Raw genomic sequence first — 24,560 nt, 5'->3', positions numbered from 1 at the left:
AGTTTAGACAACCCAGGCCTACTGAGGTCATTGTTCAGTGCACAGTACCCAAGCAAGTCAGTCTGAGTCAAGCTGATCTGCCTTCCCAGGGCAGCTCCAGACTTGGTCCTCAAAGGACAAAATAATACTCTGATGCTTTCAACTCAACCATCTGCATTCACTACCAGAGAGGATGTGACCAGTAAAGATGTGGTGAGATTGAAGATCTCATAACTTCAAAATCTACCTGGTCAGATCTAATTTAAAAAATACAATGAGTTTCACATTGGTGACTGGCAGAGGTCAAGAAGAAGAGGAGGGATGGAAGGGAAATGGTATGACTGTAGAAGGGAGACGGGAAGGATCCTTGTGACAGTGAAAGTATTTTTTATCTTAACTGTATCCATTCAATATCCTACTTGTGATCTTATTCTAGAATTTTATCAGCTATCATCATTGGTACAAATCGGGCCAAGGGTACATGAGATCTCTCTGTATTGTTTCTTACGACTATATATAAATCTATAATCACTTAATAATAAAAAGGTTAAGTTTAAAAAGACCATGAGTTTGCCATTTTGTAATTGGTTTGAATTTCAAACTGCATGTTTTTGTTTTTAAGACAAGTTAGCAAATGTTTGCCAGTGTCCACACTTTGAATACCATTAACCCAATGTTGGTAAAAAGCCATATTGTATGATTTTGTTGGACAGACTTATTTTGACCGCTCTTTGGATTTCTTTTAATTAAGTCTGTGGCTGCCAAATGATAAAGAAGCACTCATTACACAATATGATTTTAAGTAAATGAAGCTTTTGGGAAACCTTTTTTAAAGGGAGTAGAATTGATTCCATTTCTTGAAGAATCTAATTTATTGGTGCTCTTGATTTTTCCAGGTACCTCAGGTCATTAGTTCAGAACTTGTTATTAATTCAGCGCTTCAAGAAATCCATTACTGAACATTCACCCAGGCAAGAACGGCTTAACTTCTGGTTAGATATGATTTTCGAGGCAACAAATGAAGCTCCTAATGGACTCAGATTTCCAGTAAGTCATGCTAAATCCATTTCTTTCAGATAGAATAAAAGAAACTGGGGATTGGTGCTAATTATTGAGTACTCTGAAACGTAGAAAAACCTTAGAGTAATTGAAAATATTAGATACCCATCAGTCTTCTGTAGAATCAGCCAGTTGATCGATCAACTCACTAGAAAAAGTCGGCTATGACCTCTAAAATAGTGTCTCAACTGAGAGTCATTTTGTCTCTTGGCAGACATTTGACAGTATCTGGAGACATTTTCGGTTGACACAACTGCAAGGAAGGTTTTGCTCCTGGCAGTTAGTGGGGTGAGGGCCAGGGGTGCTGCCAGCCACCCACAGTGCATGGGTTAGCCCCTCCCCCAGCACAGAAATACTCAGCCCCAAATGTCAGCAGTGCCATAGTGGGGGAACCCTGTTCTAAATCAGTGCAAGAATAATAGTAAAATTTTGTAACTTGGTGCTGTTTGCTGTTGAGCTTTGGTTTGCCTCCAATGACACTAGTTAATTTTTAAAATATTATTGGAAAGCAAAATGGCGATTAGCTTTTTGTGTCAAATTTAGACGACCACCTTACAAGGAGTCTTAAGATATCTAAGCACCCTAGATATTGAGCTTCAGATCATTATATTTCATATTTATGCCATGAGATTTTGTGAACGTGCCATGTTGAGGAATTTCATTAAACTTCTAATGGAGATTAAGTTGTTTGAAATGATTATGATAATGATTTTGTTCTTGGGTAAGAAGTTTGAAAATCTTTTAATTATGAAATATTTCAAACTTATTGAAAGGTACAAAAAAATAATGGAACAGACACTTGTGTAATCTCTACCCAGATTTAGCGACCTTAAATATGTTGTTTTACTTGCTTTGGAAATTCATTCATTCATTCTCTTCCTCTCTCCCTCTCTCCTCTCTTCCTCCCCTTCCCTCCCTCCCTGACCCCCAGCAATAAAACATTACTGATGGAATGTCACCTCACTTAGCATAAGTCCTCTTGTATTTTTTACAGACTTGGGAACCTACCTGCAGATCATCCAGTTTCCTTCATTTCTCTCAAAAACTGTTGCTTCCCTGTTTCTTCTGTCACCTTCTTGAGCAGGCCTTTCTTGGCCACCCTGGCTAAAGTGACCCCGCATACACCTTTATTCTGTTGTACTTGACTCAGAGCTGCCTATGTGACCATATTCCATATCCCTATGTGTGTATTTCTTATCTGCCCCATCAGAGCATGGACTCCCATGTGAGGAGGGGACTTCTGTCATGACTGGTGTCCATGGGCCCTAGAGCAATGTTGGCACACAGACTCAAATACTTGTGGAATATAGGCACTTTCTACTTGCTCACTGGGCAGAGTGACCTGTCTGTGGTATGTTCCTGTGTGTCACAGAAATCTGTTCTTTTAGGTGCTGGTGATAGAACCAACCAAAGTCTACCAGCCTTCGTATGTCTCTATAAATAATGAGGCTGAGGAGAAGACAGTTTCTCTGTGGCATGTCTCACCCACAGAAATGGTAAGAAAAAAAAATCACAGCTCTCTTTATTCTCTGTTGTGTCGTCACAAATTCAGTGTTCAAGTAAGAGAGTCTTTGTTGTAGTACTTGAAAGAACAGGCACCTGTGACTGACTTGTAAGGTCCAGGAGTGTATGAGAGTATAATTACAGATGGGAGAGAGGACGCTGGTTTTCCCATTTTATATATGTTTATATTATATATTTGTGTATCTGTGTGTATGAATGAATGTGTGTATATTTATGTGAATGAATACAGGCTTGTTGAGAAAAGAAGTTAAGGGTGCCTAGGGTGGCTCAACCAGATAAGCCTCTACCTTTGGCTCAGGTCATGATTCCAGGGTCCTGAGATCAAGTCCCAAGTCAGAGTCCCTGCTCTGCAGGGAGCCTGCTTTTCCCTCTCTCTCTGCCATTCCTCCTGCTTGTGCACTCTCTCTCTCTCTATCTATCTCTGTCAAATAAATAAATAAAATCTAAAAAAAAAAACAAGTTAAACCATGAGGAGTAATGGGGAAAGTCCCTCCAGATCCCCCAAACCTCCTTCCCATTCCCCTCCCCAGTGACTTGGTGGATATCCATCTTTACCATTCTCTAAACTCCCTTATGTATGTGTAGGTGGGTGTATGCATGCAAACATTGTGTGTGTGTGTGTGTGTGTGTGTGTGTGTGTGTGTGTGTGTGGAGAGAGAGATAGAAGCATTTTCATTAAAGTGAGATCATACAAAAAAAAAGTGAGATCATACAGTGTATATTATTTTGCAACTTGATGTTTTGATTGATTCTTACATCATAGTTTTTCAGATAGCACACAGTGATCCATCCACCTGATGTTTTTAATTGTAATATTCCCTATATTCTCATATCATGGTGATACCTTTCCAAGTATGGATGAACCATAATTTATTTTCCTACCTGCCTGCAGTGCACATTCCAGGCTCACCCATGCACTCTAGCCAATGATAGATAGGAGGTCAGTGCCCATCCTGGTGGTTGCACCCTACATGCTCCCATAGATTGTTTCAGGGGCAGAGATTCCCCAAAACGGAACTGCTAGATTTAAGACTACCTTTGTTTAAAAGTTGATAGCTATGGGGCACTTGGGTGGCTCAGTCAGTTGAGAGTCTGACTCTTGGTTTCAGCTCATGTCGTGATCTTGGGATCCTGGGATCAGGCTCTGCACTCAGCAGGAAGTCTTCTTGAGATTGTCTGTGTCCCTCCATCTCTGACCCTGCCCCCATTGACTCTCTAAGATCTTTAAAAAAGAAAAAGAAAGGGATGCCTGGGTGGCTCAGCCATTGAGTGTCTGCCTTTGGCTCAGGGCGTGATCCCGGAGACCTGGAATTGAGTCCCACATTGGGCTCCCTGCATGGAGCCTGCTTCTCCCTCTGCCTGCATCTCTGCCTCTCTCTGTGTGTGTGTGTGTGTGTCTCTCTCATGAATAAATAAATAAAATCTTTTAAAAAAAAAAGAAATTTGATAGATACTAAAGATAAATAAAATTTGAAAGCTCCTGTCAGGTTTGTACCACTTCAATTTATATTGACACCAATGATACTGGAGAGGGAACACTTTAAGTGCCCACTTAAAGAGGTCACAGAAACACTGGGCCGTGCCTGGTGTCTGTGGTAGTAACTATGTTTTTGTCTGTGTGTGTCTGAAGTACTTCTTCAGCTTCTTTCTTTAATAAAACATTTCTAGTAATCTAGCACCTTTGGCAAGTGCATTCACTAGGTAGATCTATTTGCTTTGTATGTTTTCATGGAGTGTGAGGAGATGTCTGCCATTAACCTGGCAAAGAAGGATTTTTTTTCCTGGATATAAGAGAGTGAGCAATTATGTCTTAATCAGGCAAATATAGACCATATCTTCAAAAATGAAATGCAACATTGGAGAATAAGCAGAGGGCCAGAATCATATAAGAAATTCCTTATCAGAAATAGTCCTAACACAGCACCCCCCCCCCATTGTTCAGGGAGTACAAGGTCTGACTTCTGCTGGATGAACAAGTTGCCGATGTGTGCTGTACACCATGGCCCCTATAGTTACTAGTATGCCATTGTGCACTTCAGAATTTGTTAAAAGAGTGAATCTCATGTGTCCTTACCTGCCCGCCACCCCCCCCACACACACACACAAAACAAAGACCAAGGGACCAAGGACACTTGGGGAGATGTTGGATCTGGCCATTACCTTGATTGTGGTGATGGTTCCATGAGTGTCTGAAACTTCTTAGATTATGCACATGAAATTTGTGCAGGTCTTCGTCTATTATACCTCAGTAAAGGTATATAAAAAAAAAGAAATAGACTTGAAATCTTGAGTTGTGTAACAGGATACCATGAATTGGGGGCTTAAACAGTAGATATTTCTTTCTCCCAGTTCTGGAGGCTGGGAGTCCCAGGGTGGGATACCAGTGTGGTCAGGTTTTGGTGAGGGCCCTCTCGCCCAGGTCACAATAGGCTGTCATCTTGTGTGCCCCCAGATGATGGGGAGGTATTTCCCTTGTGTCTCTTTTAATAAGGGCACTAATCCCATCGTGGGCGCTCCATCCTCATGACCTGATTGCCTCCCCAAGGCCCTATCTCAGAATCCTGGCACACTTGGGGTTAGGGCTTCAACAGCTGGTTTGCAGAGATCCAAACATTACAGGTATAAGCCAGTAACTTTGTCTAATATTTAACAGAGAAGCAGCCTTCTTATTCATCAGACTCAGCCATTAGTGAAGATGAGCTGCCTGAATGCGTGCTTGGGTTTTTTTGTTTGCTTTGCTGTACTGTGTGTATTAATTAAATATTTGAGTGCAAAAGAAAAACCACAATAAAATTTACACATGGTGTTCAAACAGATCTCCTTTGAAGAATGAATATGTTCTCTATTAAATTTACCTCTTTGGCTGTTTTTAACCTTTTATGGAAGTATACACACTGAAAAAGTCTATCAGTCATAAATGTATAGTTCGATGGATGTTTGCCAATTGAACACACCTGCGTGACCAGCATGGTCAAGGAAGAGAATATCAGCAGACACCCTCCAACCCCAAAGCCTGGCTTCTGCCCCCTTGCGCCCCCCTCCAGGTCCCATGCTTTCGATGTTGGAATTCTTGTATTAGAAGCAAGCCTTGATGATTTTCTTGTGTCATTGATGCCACTGTGATAGGAGAGGATTTTCAAAATTCTGATCTGTAACCTGACCATTCCATTGATGTACGTACTCAACTCCTCATGTTTTGACCAGTACTTGAGGAAAGAACTAATCCTATTCAAGTGGACTCTTCAAACTTTTGGAGCCAAATGTCTTTGGGCTTGTGGAATTCTATAAACTTTGTCCATTGTATTGAATCCTACAGTGCTTGCTGCCCTTAATGGACATTCCCATGGGTACATATACTATCTCCCTAGTTGTAAATGTGTTACTTTGAACATAGTCCATAATAAGAAATGGAAAAGAATGGTAGAAGCAGCAAATGCTAGTTTTCATTGACTGATGAAATGTTTTGTACAAGTGCTCATAGTTGTCAGAACAAACGTCTGAGGGAAATAGAAATTGCCTTTTTTGCTTTGAGAGGAAGCTTTTGCTTTAGCCTTCATTTACATTTTTGAAATTCTGCAGATCGTGAAAGCAAGCAGATTTGTCTGGAGTGAGATGACATTTCTCTACACAATGTTACATTTTTTCCTGGTGGGCTGTGGCTGGTGAGGGAGATCACATGCATGTGCGTGTTCACTTACATGCTGCACTGCTGTAAGAGTAGGTTAAGTTCTGGTTTGTTAGCCAAGGATTCAGAAACTTCTGCTGGTATATGTTTAACAAGCAGCATGGGGACGTGTAATGTTTGCTGGTTCCTCCAGTACTGTTCCCACCATGGCCAGTTTCAAGCAACCTCCAGTGGATGCCCCAACTTGGGGTTAGGAGGAGATGTGCATGGTTGGCCTTCCTAAGCTGGCTCCAGGTGCCCCCAGCACAACAGTGTGAGTAGGCTGTGCAGGGCAGGGACATACACAACCTTGTACCCTCAGCAGCTCCTGTGCCCTGGAGTCGCCAACAGGCATCCAGTAGCCCCTGCCACTGAGCACACAGCTAGGGCTGCTTGTTAGGAAAAGCTGTTATTGTTACTGCTTTTTCTGCTTATGTTAGCAACAGGAGAAGCGCATAAAAAGTCTACAAAATTGTCACAGACCCCCAAGATGCCTCCCCAGAGGCACACACTCTAGGACCAGGAGGGAAAATGCTGAGTTGGCACCCAGGGGACCCTGGAGACATGCCCCTGCCTCTAGCCTCCTGGCCCATTGCTCTGTAGCCCACCCTGGCTCTGCTTCCAGTGCACTCTTACTGGAGGCTTCTGACCCTGACATGGAAAGCTACAGTCTCAAGTCCATTTCCTCATGATTTAGATGTAGTAAAATAGCCATTCTCAGAAAGGGTGAGGTCGCTGCCTGCCGGGAGAAGACAGCCACCGCAGTCATGATGGAGGACTCTGTGCCAGTTGACCCTCCAGGACAGCAGATCAGAAACCGGATGGGCAGTCCTGACTTCCACCACCAGGCGTTTCACGAAAAACCCCACCTGCAGATGCAAGGGAGTGTGGACTTGACGATTTCATTTACATGTTATTGCAGGGCAGGCAAAACTCTCCGTGGTGGTAGAAATCAGAATAGCGGTTGCTGTTTCCACCTTTGGATGACTAGGCGCGTGGGGGTTTATGAGGGAAGCTTCTGGGCTGCTGTTCCTGTTCTGTCTCTTCATTTAGAAACTGGCTACAGCGAGTCTTCATTTTGTGAAAATTTACTGCGATGATCACTGTGCCCTTTTCTGAACATATGGTATACTTCAATTCAGAAGTTTAATAATTTTAAAACACTTGTTCTGGTCCTCTTGTTCTTCCCCAAAACCATGACTGAATCTCATGGCTTTACAGATGCAAACTCATGCTCTCTTATGGAGTGTGAAGTCCCTGTAATCCTACCCTCTCGTCCCCTGAGCTGGCCCTGCGGAGTCCTACGTGTGCTCTTCTGACCTCCTTACTCCATGCGATTTCTTCTTCCAGTCATCCAAGCCCTAACTTGTGCGGCGGCGTCTCTAACTACCTTTCCTCCCCTTTCACTGAATTAGGCTGCTTTCTTGCCTATATTGTGTCCACAGTATTTCCCATTGCTCTTTGATCACTTTTTGAGAACTTCTCCCCAAGTGCTTTGCAAACTCAAGTATGACTTATATGTTTTTATATCCATAGTATCTACAAAGCAGGTTCCCCCCCCACACACACACACAAATGCCCATTGACTGTGATATAAAGGGAAAGACGGGAGTCTGTGTTGTTTACTTCTTAACCTGCAAATCTTCCTCCTAAATCAGGAAGTTCCCTAAAGCTATGCTGTGGGGTAAACCTTCCATCTGGGGACACTTTGAAAGCTCCTGTGGCCAAGCTCTTTATATACATGCAGCTTCTTGCCTATAGGTGACTTGGACAAGGTGCTCTGAAATCTGCCCTGGTTCATGTTTCTGTACCCGAATCCAGAAGCAGGCTCCTGCTCTCCACCACGGCTGCCTTTCACTGACTTTGAACACAACTCCTCTGAAATACCCTCAGTCTTTGTACACAGTTGGGTCCCAGGTGGGGGCTTCCATGTTGATGTATGCTTCTATCTCTCACGGCCCTCACCTCATCTTCTACAGAGTAGAATCTGGGAGCCTGGTGATGGTCTCCAAGGCCCCGTGTGATCTTCCTCATGAGCTCTCCAACCTCCTCTCCTACTCCCTCTCTGCTGGTCCCCAGACATGCCCTGGGGACATGCCTTTTCCCTTCAGCCCAGGACTATATCTGCAAGTCTCACTCCTTCACCTGCCTTAGCCTTCTGCTGAAGAGTCCTCAGAGATGCCTTCTTGGAGCACCCAGTTTAACATCATGACCCCTGCCCCACCTGAATGCCCTTCCCGGCTCTCTTTGGCTTTTCGTCCTCTGTCATGCTGTTCAGTTACTACTTAATTTGTTCTCTCTCATGCGAATATAAGCCCCATGGGGGCAGGGGCTTTGTTCTTTGTTATGTCCTCAGTGCTGGTACCTTGCCTGGCACATAGCAGGTACTTAACATGGTCAAGTGGACCTTCTCCCATTGAGGACCATCCTCCCACATCCTGTTGTCGTTCCTCTAGGATGGCAGGAAACTCGTCACCCAGATGCTCGTGGCTGTTCTCCTATGCCATATGCCCAGTCTTCTGGCTCTCACATTTCTCTGGGGGAGGGGGATGCTTAGCTGGTCAGTTAGGACATTCTTTGGGCCAGCCAAATGTGTTTCCTTATTTTGAATGATTTTCTCTTATTGTGACATATTGGTATTGTACCTCGGATCACTCTTCTGAGGCTTAGCTTTGTGCAGCATTTGTTAAGTACAGGCAGTAGTGGTGGAGGAAGGAAACAGTTATCTTTAAAAATGCATCTTGTACAGATTGAAATCCAGGTTAGTCTTTGTGTTAGTTATGGAAAGCGATCTGCTGAAACAAATAGCCCCCAAATATCAATGTCTTAACATGATCAAAGTTTATGCCTTGTGTCATACCCAAGTTGGCAGGGTCCCCATTCCCTCTCATAGTGGAATAGAGGATTGCTGAGGTTATTATGAACCACACCCACAGTTGGTACACATCATTCTTCCTCACATCCCATTGATCAAAACTCTTCTTGCGGCCCCACCCAACTGCAGGGGAGGCTGGGAAATGTATGCTAGCTGTGTGCCCAGGGAGAAAAAAGAAAGATGGGAGAACATTGTTGTCTGCCACATTCTTCTGCAAACATTTTCAGAGGTCACCAACTTGGGTGGGCTGTCCCCAAACTCATTTTAGAGTTTTCCTGATATGTTGACAGAAGATGAAAGTCCATTCAGTGGTGCTTACTCTGTGCTTATTCTGTTTCAAATTCATATCTTTTGCTCTAAACTGGATTAAAGATACAAATGACTTTTTGCAATACGTTAGAAAATGTTTCTGGGGGTGCCTGGGTGGCTCAGTTGGTTAAGCGTCTGTCTTTGGCTCAGGTTGGGATGGAGCCCCACATCAGGCTCCCTGCTCAGTGGGGAGTGCTCCTCCCTCTCCCTCTGCCTGCCACTCCCCCTCCCCTGCTTGAGCTCACTCTCTCAAATAAATAAAATCTTTAAAAAAAAAAAAGAGGAAAAAATGTTTTTGGTCTTCCAAGTTATATAAAATATATTGCTCTAACTCCTAAATCTCTATTGAAAGTAAAATAGCAGAAGTAATTGACCAGAGAATGAAATCAAAAGTTTTTTTGGCATGGAAAAAAAATCAAGCTCTACTGACTTTTGTCTTTAAAACCTGCAGAAACAAATTCATGAATGGAATTTTACAGCTTCTTCCATTAGGGGAATAAGGTAAGAACATAAGGGAAAATGGCATTATTGTTCTAATACAAATAATGATGGCAGTGTTTTATTACTTTAATGTTTCCACTTGTTTATAATATGTGATATTCTCATTTTTAACATAATTCAAAATAGACTATGTTCTCTTTTGTGACCCTGCCTGAGCTTGTTCGTGTGCTACTAGTAAGGGCTTCTTGGCTTGTTGTGACAAAGAAGCTTTTTTTTGGTATCCAATAGACTAAACTCTCTTGTCTCAAACTTTTTTTAAAAAAAATACAGAAGACAAAGTGTTTCTTCTCTGAGCCATTGATGTTCAAGTGCTCAGGGAACCCCAGAATCCCACTGACTGAAGGAGTTACGGTAATGACACATGGTTGGGGTCTCCTGAGTAGAGTAATGGAGCCGGGGGCATTGTTGTTATCAGTTGGGGGAGCATATGGTGTAATCCAAGGAGAGCTATGGTGCTTGCTCTTTGGATCGGGGTAGTGACCATTTGGTGACCCTTGTGGCTACACTCTGAGCTTTACCCTGCCAGCACATCCAAGAATAGGAGCAGCTCTGAAGCAGATGTGAGTTCTAATCTTTCTTTCATTGTTTAACCTTGACAAAATCACTTAGCCTCTTCAGGACTCTGTTTCTTCATAGTTTCCATTACATGAAGGGCTCAGATGAGAACTGTATGTCCTTTATCTGATTGGAAGACCACAGGCTTCTGAATGAATCCCCTGTTACCTCCAGACATAGTATGATCCTGTCCTAGGCACAGCACTATTTAAATTAGAATAAGGGATCCCTGGGTGGCGCAGTGGTTTGGCGCCTGCCTTTGGTCCAGGGCGCGATCCTGGAGACCCGGGATCGAATCCCACGTCAGGCTCCCGGTGCATGGAGCCTGCTTCTCCCTCTGCCTCCCTCTCTCTCTCTCTCTCTCTCTCTCTCTCTCTCTCTCTCTCTCTCTCTCTCTCTCTGACTATCATAAATAAGTAAAAATTAAAAAAAAATTAGAATAATATTTTTGTCATGTCAAAGGGAGGGAAATAATTTAAGAACAGTAGTATTTGAGTAATACTGCTTAAAAATATAATTCAAAGTCTTGAACATTTTCAAAAACTTACTACTCCAGAAACTAAGTGATATGAGAATATATAGTCAAGAACCTTTTGTTTGTGCCTCCTCTTAGAGCTGCCTCTTGCTGCCATTCAGCCATCATCAGGGATGTGCAAAGGGCTAGGGGTGAATCAGACCCTAGGACCAATATGCTATAAAGAGCACGTGTTGAACATTCCCAGTGCTACCCAACTAACAGTGATAGTTCATTTACAAATTGGTTTCCGAAACTTATGCATAGCCTTGTTTTAAGTATTTTTAAATCACCCTGTACTATTGCTGTTTCAACTCCGTATTTGTCATGTAATCCCTGACACAAAAAGAATGGCTAAAGAAGCTTTGACTCTCAGGGAGAGATGACTTAGAGAAACATAAAGTAGCATCATTTGTTTGAAGAGAATTTAGGCTTTTCCATAGTGCTGCCTGGCAAAATGAAGGCCATCGTGTAGGCTTTGGCCCAGTGTAGGTAAAGAACTTTCTAGCAGTGAAATCCATCAGCAGATGGAGTATGGTGATTTTCTGTCACTGGTTATGTCCAGGAAAGCAGAACATTGAGTGAGATGCTGTAGAGTCAGATCCTGACCTTAGGTGGAAATGGACCAGATAACATGTAAAGGCCTTTCTTGAGCTAAGATGCCACATAGATTTCTACCTTCCTTGTGTGGCCCCAAATTCTGTGTCCTGTTATTTTTCAAGTCTAGAAGTTCCTTAAGATGCCATAATACATTATTTCACAAATAAGTTTCCCGGCTTGTGTGTGAAATGATAAACTCTTGAGGGAGAGAGACCGTATTTATTTTGCGTTCTTGCTGTTCTATGCTTTGCTTAGCGCTGTATCTAATGGTAAGTTCTCGATACATACAAAAGTCATTTGATGAATACAAACTCAAACATATGCAAGATAAATGTCCCTGCTATTTAAATTTGGTAGGGAAATAGAAGTCAAATTTGGAGAGTATTTACTAAAACATTAATAAATCTTGCAAATTTGTAAAATGGAAGAAAATCTAGGACTAGATTTTTCTCAAAAATGTAAAAGTGACATCATAACTTAAAAATAATAAGGTTTCTTATGTTTTTCCAATTTTACAGCATATCCAAGTTTGATGAACGGTGTTGTTTTCTTTATGTCCTTGATAATTCTGATGACTTTCAAATCTACTTTTCCACTGAAGACCAGTGTAGTAGGTGAGTTACAGCTGATTCAGGTGTTTGTGATCTAATTATGGCAAATAAGTTTTGAAGGATCTTTGTTGGGAGAATATTTATTAGATGCACTGCCTTTCCTGAAATTTTAACTTACAGAAAGTTACTTTTACAATTTCACTGAGGTATAATTCACATACCATGCAGTCTGCCCATTTAAAGTGTTGTTCAGTCTTTTTTCAGTTTATTCACAGTTTTGCAACCATCACCCAATCTAACTTTAGAATATTTTCATGATCTTCAAAAGAAACCTAGTGTCCATTACCAGTTACTCCCCATTTTCCCTCAACCTAATCCCCCCAACCCCTTCCTTGTGCAAAAATGAATCTTCTCTCTCTCTCATTCTCTGTGGATTTGCCTGTTCTTGACATTTCATATAAATGGAATCATATCATATGTGGTCTTTTGTGTCTGATATTTTTTTAGTTATTATAATGTTGTCAAGGCTCATCTATGCTGGGGTGCCTGGGTGGCTCAGTCAATTAAGTTACTGCCTTTGGCTTAGGTCATGATCCCAGGATCCTGGGATCGAGTCCTGCATCCTGCTCAGTGAGGAGTCTGCTTCTCCTTCTCCCTCTGCCCCTCCTCCTGCTTGTGCTTACTTGCTTGCTCGCTCTGTCAAATAAATAAATAAAATCCTTAAAAAAAAAATGGTTTGGCTATGCCGTACCATCGTATCAGCACTTCATTCTTTTTGCGGCTCATCACTCTTCCATTGTATGGACATACTTGATTTATTTGTTAACTTGAAAGATATGAGTTGTTTCCACTTGTTAGCTATCATAAATAATGCTACTAAGGACATTCACTTGCCACTTTTTGTGTGGACCTGAGTTTTCATTTCCTTGGAGCTAAATTACTGGGTCTTACATAACTCTGTGTTTAACCCTTGAGGAGCTGCCAGACTGTGATCAGATTTTACATTGTCATCAGCAGATTATGAAGGTTCTAATTTCTCCGCATCCTTGCTGCACGCGTTATTGTGTATCCTTGTAATTCTAGACATCTTGGTGGGTGTTAGGTAGAGTATGATTGTGGTTTTGATCTGCATTTCCCTGATGACTGATGATACTGAGCATCTTTTCGTAAGCTTACTGGCCATTTATATATTTTCTTTGGAGAACTCTCTGCTCAAATCCTTCACCCAATTAAAAAAATTTTTTAACCTTTTATTTTGAAAAATATTCAGAACTACAAGGAGGTTTCAGAGGGTCACTTGGCTGGCTCAGTCTGTAGAGCATGCGACTCTTAATCTCAGGGTCGTGAGTCCAAGCCCTATGTTGGGTGTGGAGCCTACTTAAAATTTAAAAACAAAATTTTTTAATGAATAAAAAATTTGAGAAAAACAGTACAAAGAATTTCCATATATAGTTCACCCAGAATTCCCCAGTGTTAACCCTTTACCACATTTGTTTTACCTTCACTCCATACTCATGATTATTTTTGTTCTGAACTGCTGAGTGAGTTGTAGACATAATGCTTCATTACCTCTCACTACTTGTGTGCATATTTCCTAAAAACAAGATTCACTTACATAATCACAGCACAGTTATCAGGAAATTACGATTGATATGGCTCTGTAATCTACAAACCTTAGCCACATTTTATTTACTGTCCAACTAATGTCCTTTACAGCAAAACACAAGATTTTTTTCTCTGTCTTGCCATCCAGTCCAGGATCATGTTACATTTAAGGGTCATATCTGTGTAGTCCTCATTTATCTTCATAAGTGCCTCTTTGTCTTGACTCAGTGCTTTCAAAGAGTACAGGCAATTGATCTGGTGTAGCCCATCTGTTGGGGTTTGTTTGCTCTTTCCTCATGATTGCATTAGTGTCATGCATTTTAGGAAGGAATAGCACAGAAGTGATGTCCTGTCCTTTTCATGCATTATATCAGGATCTATATAGTATCTTGTTACTGGTGAAATTAACTTGGCTCACCTGATAAAAAGTAGTGTTTACCAGGCTTCTCCAAACTGCCTATTTTTAAAGGGGTCATTTGTATTTTTGTAAATGTTTTTGAGAATTCTTTATATATTCTGGATACAAGTCCTTCATCAGATGTGTGATTTGAACATAACTTCTCTGTCCTCTGTGGGTTTTGGTTCACCGTTGATTAACATTTTGATGCAGTTCAATTTGTTTTTTCTTTGGTCATTTGTGGTTTTGGGATCACCTAAGAAGGGTTTTCCTGACCCAAGGTTTTCTATGGTGTTTGTTTTCTTCTTAGAGTTTTAGCTCTTATATTTAGGCCTCTGGTTGATTTTGATTTTGAAGTCATTACTTTATATTTCCACCAGCAGAGTGTGAGGATTTCACTTCACATTTTTAGCAACGAGTGGTAATGTCTTGTGAATTTTAGTTACTTTGGTGAGTTCATACCACATGTCTCCTGACTGTTGTGTTTCCCAGCTTTCAAAGATTAGAAGCAAAGGTGGGATGGGATTAAAGAAAAGACCATTTTAACGTTTTATGGGAATTATCTTCAGATGTACAGTACTCTTCCCTGCCACCCTGCATTGAATAAAAATTTTGTCAGTCAAATCACTTGTATGTAAAGAAACAGCTACACAAGTCTAAGATAGCTAATGTGGCCCAGCAGCATTTGTGAGAAAGACCTGCGGGTAACAGTTGATAGTAAGCTTAATCTATGTCAACAGAATGATGAGGCCACCTTCTACGTTTCCTCCCTACACCCTCCATCTACAAGACCTTATTTTGCACTTAGAACAAGAGTGTCTACAGCATGAGGGGTGGGAGTCCCACTCTCCTTAGCACTAATGAGATCATCTTGGGAACACTGGTCATACCGCCAGACTTGAGTAAGACAGGGACACCTTTCAACAATTGCCTGTTAGTGGAGTGACTTAAAAACAACTCCTGGAGGAAACATTGAAGGAACAAGGAGGAAAGATTGACAGGGATTTAATAAAATTGTGTACATTTCTAATGGGCTATTATGTAGAAGAGGGATTAATTCTAAGCAGTCCATGGATGGGACCGACATGAATGAAGTCTCAGTTCAGTGTAAATAAAGCACTTCTCATTGAGTTGTCCACAGAATGAGCAACCTTCTGAGGTAATGAGTTCCCTGTCACTAGAGATATTCAAGCCTCAGTTGACCAACCAGTTAGTGGAGCCACTGTATATAGAAGGGGATTCAAGTATCACAGGAGTATTTGAACTAGATGAGATAACCATTAAAGTGCTGTGTGAATCAAGGAGTAGATTGTTCCATGAACTTGTAAAAACTTGATGTATATTTAATCACAGTTTAATAAGTTAAAGCTAGGGAACATGAGTGATGATAATTAGCATCTTTGTGACATTTGCTGTTCTAGGTTTTGCTCTTTGGTTAAAGAGATGATAAGCAATGCAGCGCGCAGTACAATGGAGCTGGAGGGGGACACCGATGGAGACACCTTAGAGGTGAGTCACTGAAGACCTACAACATGGAAAAAATTACTTCTTCTATCTTTTTTTAATTTATTTTTTTCCATTACAAATATTTTTATATGTATATTTTTTTATTGGAGTTCGATTGTATCTTCGATGCTTAAAGAAAATGTCCCATTTTTGTGTGTGAAAATCCTTTATATTTAAAAATACTCTTAACCACAGGAAACAAACTGAGGGTTGCTGGAGGGGAGGGGTGTGTGTGGGGGGAATGGGGTAACTGGGGGGGCGGATAGGCATTAAGGAGGACACATGATGCAACGAGTACTGGGTGTTACATGCAACTGATGAATCACAACTCTACCTCTGAAACTAATGAAATGCTATATGTTAATTAATTTAAATAAAAAATAAAAATACTCTCTTGTGGCTACAGCGGGGAGGTGGATGCTGGCAGTGGGGACCCTGGGGCTCTGAGCGAGCAGGGCAGGTAGGGAGGCCCTGGGGTGGGCCTGCCTATGGAGCTGGAGCCAGGAGCCCACGGGTCTCAAGCTGCTCTGCCAGGTGCCCCGTGGGCAAGAGGAGGCTAGAGCGTGTGCCTGCTGCAGCCTTGACCTGTGCTCTATCCTGCCTGAGCAGAAGGAGCTGTGCCCCGGGGCTGCTGCTGTTGCCTGGGCTGCTCCCCTCCCTGTGGCGCCTACAGGACTTGGGGGAGGGAGGGCCGGAGCCCCGCGGGAGGAGCAAGACCTGTGTGTAGCGACCGACAGCATGTGTGATATTGTGGTGTAGGCCGGGAGGAGACTGGCCCCTCACCTTAGAAGTGTATGATGCCGCGATCGATGCCTTAAGAAGTATGCCCGCACCCTGACAGCAGGTGAGGGAGTCGCCGAGTCTGGAAGAGCACCTAGAGGGAGGCCGTGGCAGTGTCCCACCCGGTGGGGGTGCTCAGGGCCTGCCAGTGGAACCTGGTGGCGGACCTCACCGGACCTCACCGTGGAGGAGCAGCAGGCCCCAGGCATCAAGAATGAGAATGCGAGAGGTAGAGGTGCCATCAGCAGCAATGCGTGTCCCTGACATCCTGGGACTCAGATGGGCCCACCTTGAGGACTCCTGGTGACCCAGCTGCTCCCCTCCAGGGGCCCAAAGGCATCTGCACAGCCCGAACTTTGGTTCTCCCACCGAGGTTGACCAAGTGCTTTCTGTGTGCCGGGGCTGTGAAGACCTAGCAGTGCTCCAGGACGAGGGACCCCAGCACTAGGCACATGGCTGGCTTCTCAGAGCTGGCATTCATTGAACACTTACTCTGCCGGGTGGGGCTTTGGGCACCGTACAGATGCTCTCAACTATTCCTCAGGATCGCCCTTGAGAGGGGAAGTTGTAAATAATGCTGCAGTGAAGTAGGGATGCATGTATCTCTTTGAATTGGCGGTTTCATTTTCTTTGGGTAAATACCCAGCATTGGAATTGCTGCATCGTAAGGTGGTTATAGTTTTAATTCTTTTTTTTTTTCAAGATTTTATTATTTATTCATGAGAGAGACACAGAGAGGGGGGTGGTGGAGGCAGAGACACAGGCAGAGGGAGGAGCTGGCTCCATGCAGGGAGCCTGACGTGGGACTCGATCCTGGGACTCCAGGAACATGCCCTGAGCTAAAGGCAGGGGCTAAACCACTGAGTCACCCAGGCTTCCCTCTAGTTTTAATTCTTGAGGAATCTCTGTACTTTTTTTAGAGCGGCTGCACCAATTTGCATTCCATCCAACAGTGCACCAGGGTTCTTTTTCCCCTACATCCTAACACTCATTTTTTCTCTTTTTGCTAATAGGCAGTCTGACAGATGTGAGAATCCCAAGCTCTTTTGGGCACTGCCGCTCTAGTCTAGTTATTACCTGATTATACGTGTGTTTATTTGCACAGTTATTCAGATTTGCCACTAATTCAGGTCCTCACATTGATTATAATTTAATGAGTTTTTTTACTATCAAGTTAGTTTGAAATTCAGTCTTTGAGGTTTCTTTCAGAAAAATATCAAAAAGGTTTATTTTAATAATTGACTCAGGTACTTGAATTCTTAGTTTAGAATCAAAGTTTGTTATGGAAATGAGTTGAGTGATGCACTTTGAAGGTGACAGATGAGGAGGCCGAGAAAGGTGGGAGGTAGAAGCCTTGTATGGAGAGGCTGATATCTGGGTAAATCGGATGTGATGGGCACCTGTTAGTGATCTTGAGTGTCATGAACATCCTTCAAAGTACACGGGACCCACACACATTCTGTGCATTTCTGGAAGTAGGCACAGCGGAGCATAGAAACCACGGAAGCAAGTATTGTTCAAATGTAATTTTGAGAGTTACATTTATTTTAATCCTCGGAAAGAACCAACTAGAATGCAGCTGTACAACAACTTTTGATAATGAGATTGGGGGAACAGAATGACCATGGCGATTATAGGTAGAATGTATGTGGTGTGTTTGATGCTGGATCTGTCCACCTGAAAGGGGAAAGCCCTGCATACATGCTTTGTATTAAGACAATTTTAATTTTATTGACCTTCAGTTCTTCTCTGGACTGTAGAAAGAGGTTGGTTTCCTGAGAAGCTAATGAAGGATTAAGAAGAAGGCACCTCTTTGGGATTCTTGACATGCTTAGAAGTCTTTTTAAATTGCAGCATTAAAGTGGAACCAAATCTCCAAAAGCTGAGCCCACTAAGTTACATATGAGCTGTATTTTTAATTTTTTTAATTCCATCTCTTAAAATCATGTTGTAAATATATGAGAATTCTACCCTTTGACAGTAATTACTGAGTGGAAATTACATAACCTAAGGAATATGACCTGCCTGGTACTCAAATAATGTTATTTATAAATTGAAAATTGCAGAACAATGTTTAGGCTCTTATGGGGCTCCACCAGGAGTGGTGTGCTTTTTGATCTTGTTGCTTTGCCTTCTTCAGTATGCGTATGAGCATGATGCGAACGGCGATAGGGTCGTGCTGGGGAAAGGCACGTACGGGATCGTGTATGCCGGAAGAGACCTGAGCAACCAAGTGCGAATCGCCATCAAGGAAATCCCAGAGAGAGACAGCAGGCAAGTTGGGGTGAGAGTAGCTCTGTGCTCCAGTGGCATGGTCAGATGACATCCGCATGTTGCCTTCAGTGCCAGACACCGATGCACACGTGCAAACAGCCCTTCATCCTGGTGGTCAGTGAATTGTTAGGAATGGGTTTACAAGTGCTTTCTGGCAGCTGGAAGACCCTTCATCATTCATCCATTCATTTATTCACTCATTCAGTCATCTGGCCTTTCTTTTTTTTAATTTTTTTATTTATTTATGATAGTCACACACAGAGAGAGAGAGCAGCAGAGACATAGGCAGAGGGAGAAGCAGGCTCCATGCACCAGGAGCCCGACGTGGGATTCGATCCCGGGTCTCCAGGATCGCGTCCTGGGCCAAAGGCAGGCGCTAAACTGCTGAGCCACCCAGGGATTCCTGGCCTTTCATTTTTAATGGGATCCTATGTTACGATATTTGAGCTGAAAGGCCAGTCCTGAAATGAACTCCTCTAGCTTCTTGTAATGCTAGGAAAGATTAAATGACTTCTCCAAGGACATGAAGAAGCAAGACCAGGGTCCAGTCTCTTGAATTCCTTGTCTACTATTCTGTCTCTTAGGCTCATGCCAGATACAGTGGCACAGTTGTATTTGAGGGGAAATTGCTGGCATGTCCCATCTCCTTTGACTGGTTGCAGTAGTTCAGCTTTTCATCACCAGTAGTTTTTCCGGGAATTTTAGAGCTAAGGAGACCTTAGAGACTGTTTCTGTCCCGCTTTCTAAATTTGTGGCTGAACTTAGGATGTTGGGCACTGGGACTGACAGGTGCCTAGGATGCTGGCCTCATGTCAGGGTGCTCCTGGTTTGGTCAGGCATGCAGATACCTTGCCTAGGGGTCACAGTGACAAGTGCCACAGGAGAGGGGTGCACAGAATGTATGTGCAATAGAGGAGAGGAATCACTTTTCCTGGGTGAGTTGTGGTAAGTTTGAGGAAATAAATCATCTTGGAGCTGGTTTTTGAGGGATGAGTAGGAGTCCATCTTCCATCTTGCAGAAGAGTGGAGGCTAGAGCATTCTATGCTGATGGAAGAACAGAGCTGTTCAAACCCAGAGTATATTCAGAGAACAACAAATTATGTTGAGACTTGAATGTAGGATGGAGGTGGAGACACTCTTCAAATGAGGCAAACATTTCAAAAGATGTAGTCTGACTTGAGTTTGAAGTTCCTCATGTGCCATGGTGAGCAGTATGGTCTTTCTGTGGACTTGATGACAATAAGTGATCTGATGAGGCATGTGTTTCAGGAAGAGCAAACATAGCCAGAAGAGAAAAGACAAAAGAAACCAGATGCTGGGCTAAGAGGTCCATTAGGTAGCTCTTGCTATAGTGTAGAGTGAGTCTGCTGAATGAGACTAGAAGGTAGCTGAAGACAGAACCTTCTGGAACACCACTCTTCATACGAGGCAGAAGAAGAAGGTCTGCTCAGAGAGGCAAAGGATAGTTGGAGAGTTCAGACCCTAACAAGAGCAGCCATTCATTGAGTACCTCCTATATGCCAGGCACTCCAGTGGGTGCCTGAGACAGGACACACCTTGGCCTTCAGCAGCGCTGTGTGGCTGGTATTATGGTGCCGTTTTACAGATGGGAACCTGAGTACTCTCATAAGAACCAAGGGAAAGACCATTTCTGGAAAGAAGGGATGGCCAGCAGGGCAGGTTCTTGGCACAGTGCCGCGTGGACTCCGAGCCCCAGGGATCTGGCAGGTGATGCTGGCTTTACCTTTCTTACTAGGTACTCACAGCCTCTGCATGAGGAGATAGCCCTGCACAAGTACCTTAAGCACCGCAATATTGTTCAGTACCTGGGCTCCGTTTCTGAGGACGGCTACATTAAGATATTTATGGAGCAGGTGCCTGGGGGTGAGTAATCACTAATATTCTGGTCTCACACACTGAGAGCCACTGATGAAAATACAATGTGAACATCATCATCCATCTTGCCATTTAAAAAGTGACAGACCTTTTAGAAGTTGGAGAACATTTGTTTCTCAGAGGAGTTGGATACAAACTTTTCAATGTCACATAAATAGTCTGTTTGTGGTTTAATTCAGTCATCAAATATTCATTGAGGAATCTACTGAGTGCCAGCTGCTGAGCTGAGCACTGGAGACAGATGAATAAAGCATAGTCTCCAACCTTGAAGCCTTCACAGTCTAGGAGTTTAAAGACTGTTTGGAGACAAGGGGACAGCAGTTTTAAAAATGACACTGCAAAATAACATGTTTGCTGTGAAATCAAACACCATGGCCTTATCCACAAAATCTCCCAAATGCAGGTGGCATCGGTGCGTAGGTAGAGTACCTCTCTGATCTGGAGCCGGAGTGTCCAGCTTGAATTGGCCCCTCCGTCTGCAAGCTGTGTGACCTCAGACAAATTCTTTACCTCTATGCCCCCTCAGTTTTCTGATGGAATAAATGAATTGTAAAATTGGAGTAATAATAATTACTCTAATGATTGACGTTGTAATAATTATTAGAGCCATAAGGACCCTAGCTCAGTGAGTAGTTGGATGGATTAAATGAGATGGTTGTATGTAAAGCTTTTAAAATGGTGCCTGGCAGAGAGCAAGAGCTCAATAGGTTTTCATTTAAAAAAATAACAATGATAATTATGATCTGAATACAAACACAAAAACTTCCATTAGAAATCTATATTCAGGGGCCCCTAGGTGGTGCAGTTGGTTAAGAATCCGACTCTTAGTTTCAGCTCCGGTCATAATCTCGGGGTCGTGGGATCGAGCCCCACATCAGGCTCCATGCTCAGCATAGAGTCTGCTTGAGATTCTCTCTCCCTCTTCATCTGTCCCCGCAGCTCATGCACGCATGCTCGCACTCTCTCTCAAATAAATTAATCTTAAAAAGACATTCTGTATTCATTCCTTTAACCAACAGTTATTAAGAGCCTACTATTCTACCAAGAGGCTGACTTTATGTATTGAGAGCTGGGCAGTAGGCTAGATCTTGAAGGTTACATTAAGGATAAAATACAGTTTCTTCTTCTCTCAAGTTGCTCCTAGTCTAGCAGAAAATATCAGTGGCTATTGACATTCCAAGGGTTTAAGGCTGACAGCAGAATTGGAGAAACGTGCGCACATCCCCTTTGACAGATGGAAAAATTGAGGCATAGCGGGGTTCCTTTAGCACTGTGTAAGGTGTCCAGCCAAGGCTGGCCGATGCCTGAGGGCCTGCACAGTGACCCCTGGAACACATGGTCAGAATACAGTGAAGGTCGATTTTCTTCGGGCCCAATGGTTCGATGTTTCATATAATAAGGGCGAGGGTCCTAAAGACAGTCCTGCCCTGTGACCGGTGCAGGGGCTCCTCCTGTTGAGGATGAACAGACCCAACCTCCTCTGATCCTAGTCTCTGTCTCCCTAAATGGCCCCTCATTCTGGTCCTGTCCCTCTGTGAGTTCAGGGCCAGGTAGAAAATGTGCTTCAACCCAAGTAGAATGGCCAAGACATTTGCGCATCATTGTGCTCTCCTGACTTTGTGCCACTTACCAGAGCTAAACCCAAAAGGAGCCCCGTGGATTTCCAGAGCCCGCTGGAGGCTCCTGTTTACCCTCCCTGTGCGGGGCCTTCTCTGGCCACGTGGCTTGCATGTACGGGAGTCCGGCAGCAGAGAGAGGAGAGACTGCACTTAGTCGCGTGCCATTGCCCTGATGGCTGATGTGGGGGTAGGAACCTCACCTCGCTTCATGTCTTAACGATCGAATCTTCATTGCCCTGATCCGTTTTCTGCTGTGTCCATTTCCAGGAAGCCTCTCTGCCCTTTTGCGATCAAAGTGGGGGCCAATAAAGGAGCCCACCATCAAGTTCTACACCAGGCAGATCCTGGAAGGCCTTAAGTATCTCCATGAAAACCAGATCGTTCACAGAGACATAAAGGTATGTGCTTGTCTCAGCTGCCAAGGCTTCGTTTGTGCCACTCGGGCTGGCGGTGTCTGCAGATTGATCGGCTCAAAGGAGGGAGAGAATTGAGCACGTCCGCCCCCAGAGTGCGCTAGAAGCTTGTGACCGTTTCTTAAGGTCCAAAACTGTTTAATGCTCGCTTGTTGAAATCTGTCTTTAAGCCCTTGATGCTCCTTTTCCAAAGGGTGACAACGTTCTGGTGAATACCTACAGTGGCATGGTGAAGATTTCTGATTTTGGAACCTCCAAACGTCTCGCAGGAGTGAATCCATGCACTGAAACTTTTACTGGTAAGCGGGCCAAGGCTGGGGTGGGTGGCCATGCTGGAGTCGTGTCTCCTAAGCCCCTTGGCGCAGTGTGGCCGGTCAGTAATGAGACTGGACCGTGCATGGTCCCCAACGTCAGATGGTTTGAACTTTGTCATCATGGTGCTCTGAGCCAGCTGCTTGGGGCCACGATACTGCCTTACTGTCGTCTCTGTCTTCAAAGGTTGGGTTCGGTGTGGTGTTCTCCTTGAGGTTTTTTCTGAGGGTTTCTAACCAATGAGCAAAATAGCATCTCTTTTAAGTGAACGTGGTGGATAATTCTGGATCACAGTAGTCCTCAGACAACTCATGAGGGTGCTTTACTGGTCTATCCTAAAAATAGCCTGTTATCTTCCTGCATTCGGATCCATGGTGCTTTGAAACGGTTAGGTTTCCAAGGGAAGCTGATTGTTCTGGTGAATATGGTGTTGTAGGTGGGCTTGAGGGGTCGGCTTTTCTTCTCCTTGTGTCAGTGATAGAATCACGTAAGTGTTGAGAGGGACTGGATTCAAAGGGTGGCATGAAATGACCAACTAGCTTTCCATTTACAAGACCAGGGAGTCGAATGAGGTTCGAAAAGCTGCCTGTGGCATTTTGAAATTCCTGCTTAAAGGAATTGGTCCTTTGAAATAAAAAGTACTGATTCTGAATAAGTAAAGGTTTCTGGTCCCCTAAGGTATAATAAAAGGACCACAAAGATCCTGCTAGATGGAATTAAACACTGCTTAGAATATTATAGCTCTGAAGTAAGCTGTATAAAAGAAGCATGGCTGTTCTCTATCCCCGGAGCACCAGATCTGTGGAGTGGACAGATTTGGCCTTGGCTTTAGTGAATAATGTCTCAGCTTTGAAAAACTTGTCTTCAACAAGAGTGTTGTTGTATGTTGACCACTGGACGCCCACGGTGGAGACACATTCCCTATCTAAAGAGAACTTTTATTAGTCAGGAATGACATCTCGATTGTAACACCAGGGAGGTGCACGCACCTCAAAATGGGAAAAATATTACACCAAGGACCCCACCGGCATCTCCCAAAGGAAGAGTGTGTTGAATTTTCGTTTTTTGTTTCTGATATAAATACACACGCACCAACATGTCTATGTGAGCGTCTATGCATGTATGATTGGCACTTTTTTTATTACCCCTATTGAAAATGACTTATATCCTCCTCTCTGGAAGCCACCAATTAGCTTGGCAGTATGTAGCAAGAGGGTCTCTGATATGACAAGGAGTTATTTCAAAACATCAAACCTTTGACAATTTATCTCGTAATTAGCATCCCCAAGGAGGAAAAAAAATTCACAAAGAAAATGCATGTATAATCCATTATCGCATATCACATTTTCCCAAGTAATTGGCTTGAGGAGGCATGAATTTTGCATTGCAAAATAATGCAGGGGTGTTTGGGGGATGATAAAGAAGGGGTCTCATTTGGGGTAGGAAATTCCCCTGCATATCATTACTCTTTGCAACACAGAGCTGTTCTGTAAAGAATTCTCAGCTGGTTCCTGCAGAGCCCTGCTTGGATGCCTGTGGACGTGGCGGGACTTTTCCGTGCAAATGCCCGGAGGCTGTCTGGAGCCTGGAAAAGCCAGAGGCTAAGGCAACTTCTGGCACTGAAGC

At 43.4% G+C, this 24,560-nt stretch overlaps 1 protein-coding gene across 2 annotated transcripts in view; it reads left to right on the top strand.

The window, feature by feature from the left end:
• The window catches only part of MAP3K15 (mitogen-activated protein kinase kinase kinase 15), a 124,296-nt gene that overhangs the window by 71,043 nt on the left and 28,693 nt on the right, over positions 1-24,560 (top strand). For both annotated transcript variants that reach the window (XM_038586989.1, XM_038586990.1), the window contains exons 10-18: positions 876-1,026; positions 2,427-2,534; positions 9,862-9,911; positions 12,099-12,194; positions 15,555-15,642; positions 18,560-18,693; positions 20,451-20,578; positions 22,477-22,607; positions 22,816-22,921. In XM_038586989.1, the coding sequence (XP_038442917.1) occupies positions 876-1,026; positions 2,427-2,534; positions 9,862-9,911; positions 12,099-12,194; positions 15,555-15,642; positions 18,560-18,693; positions 20,451-20,578; positions 22,477-22,607; positions 22,816-22,921 (992 nt within the window). The remainder of the gene's footprint in view (positions 1-875; positions 1,027-2,426; positions 2,535-9,861; positions 9,912-12,098; positions 12,195-15,554; positions 15,643-18,559; positions 18,694-20,450; positions 20,579-22,476; positions 22,608-22,815; positions 22,922-24,560) is intronic.

The sequence above is a fragment of the Canis lupus genome, chromosome X, assembly GCF_011100685.1.
Source record: "Canis lupus familiaris isolate Mischka breed German Shepherd chromosome X, alternate assembly UU_Cfam_GSD_1.0, whole genome shotgun sequence".
Lineage (NCBI taxonomy): Eukaryota > Metazoa > Chordata > Mammalia > Carnivora > Canidae > Canis > Canis lupus.
This window is presented reverse-complemented; position numbering and strand designations above follow the sequence as displayed.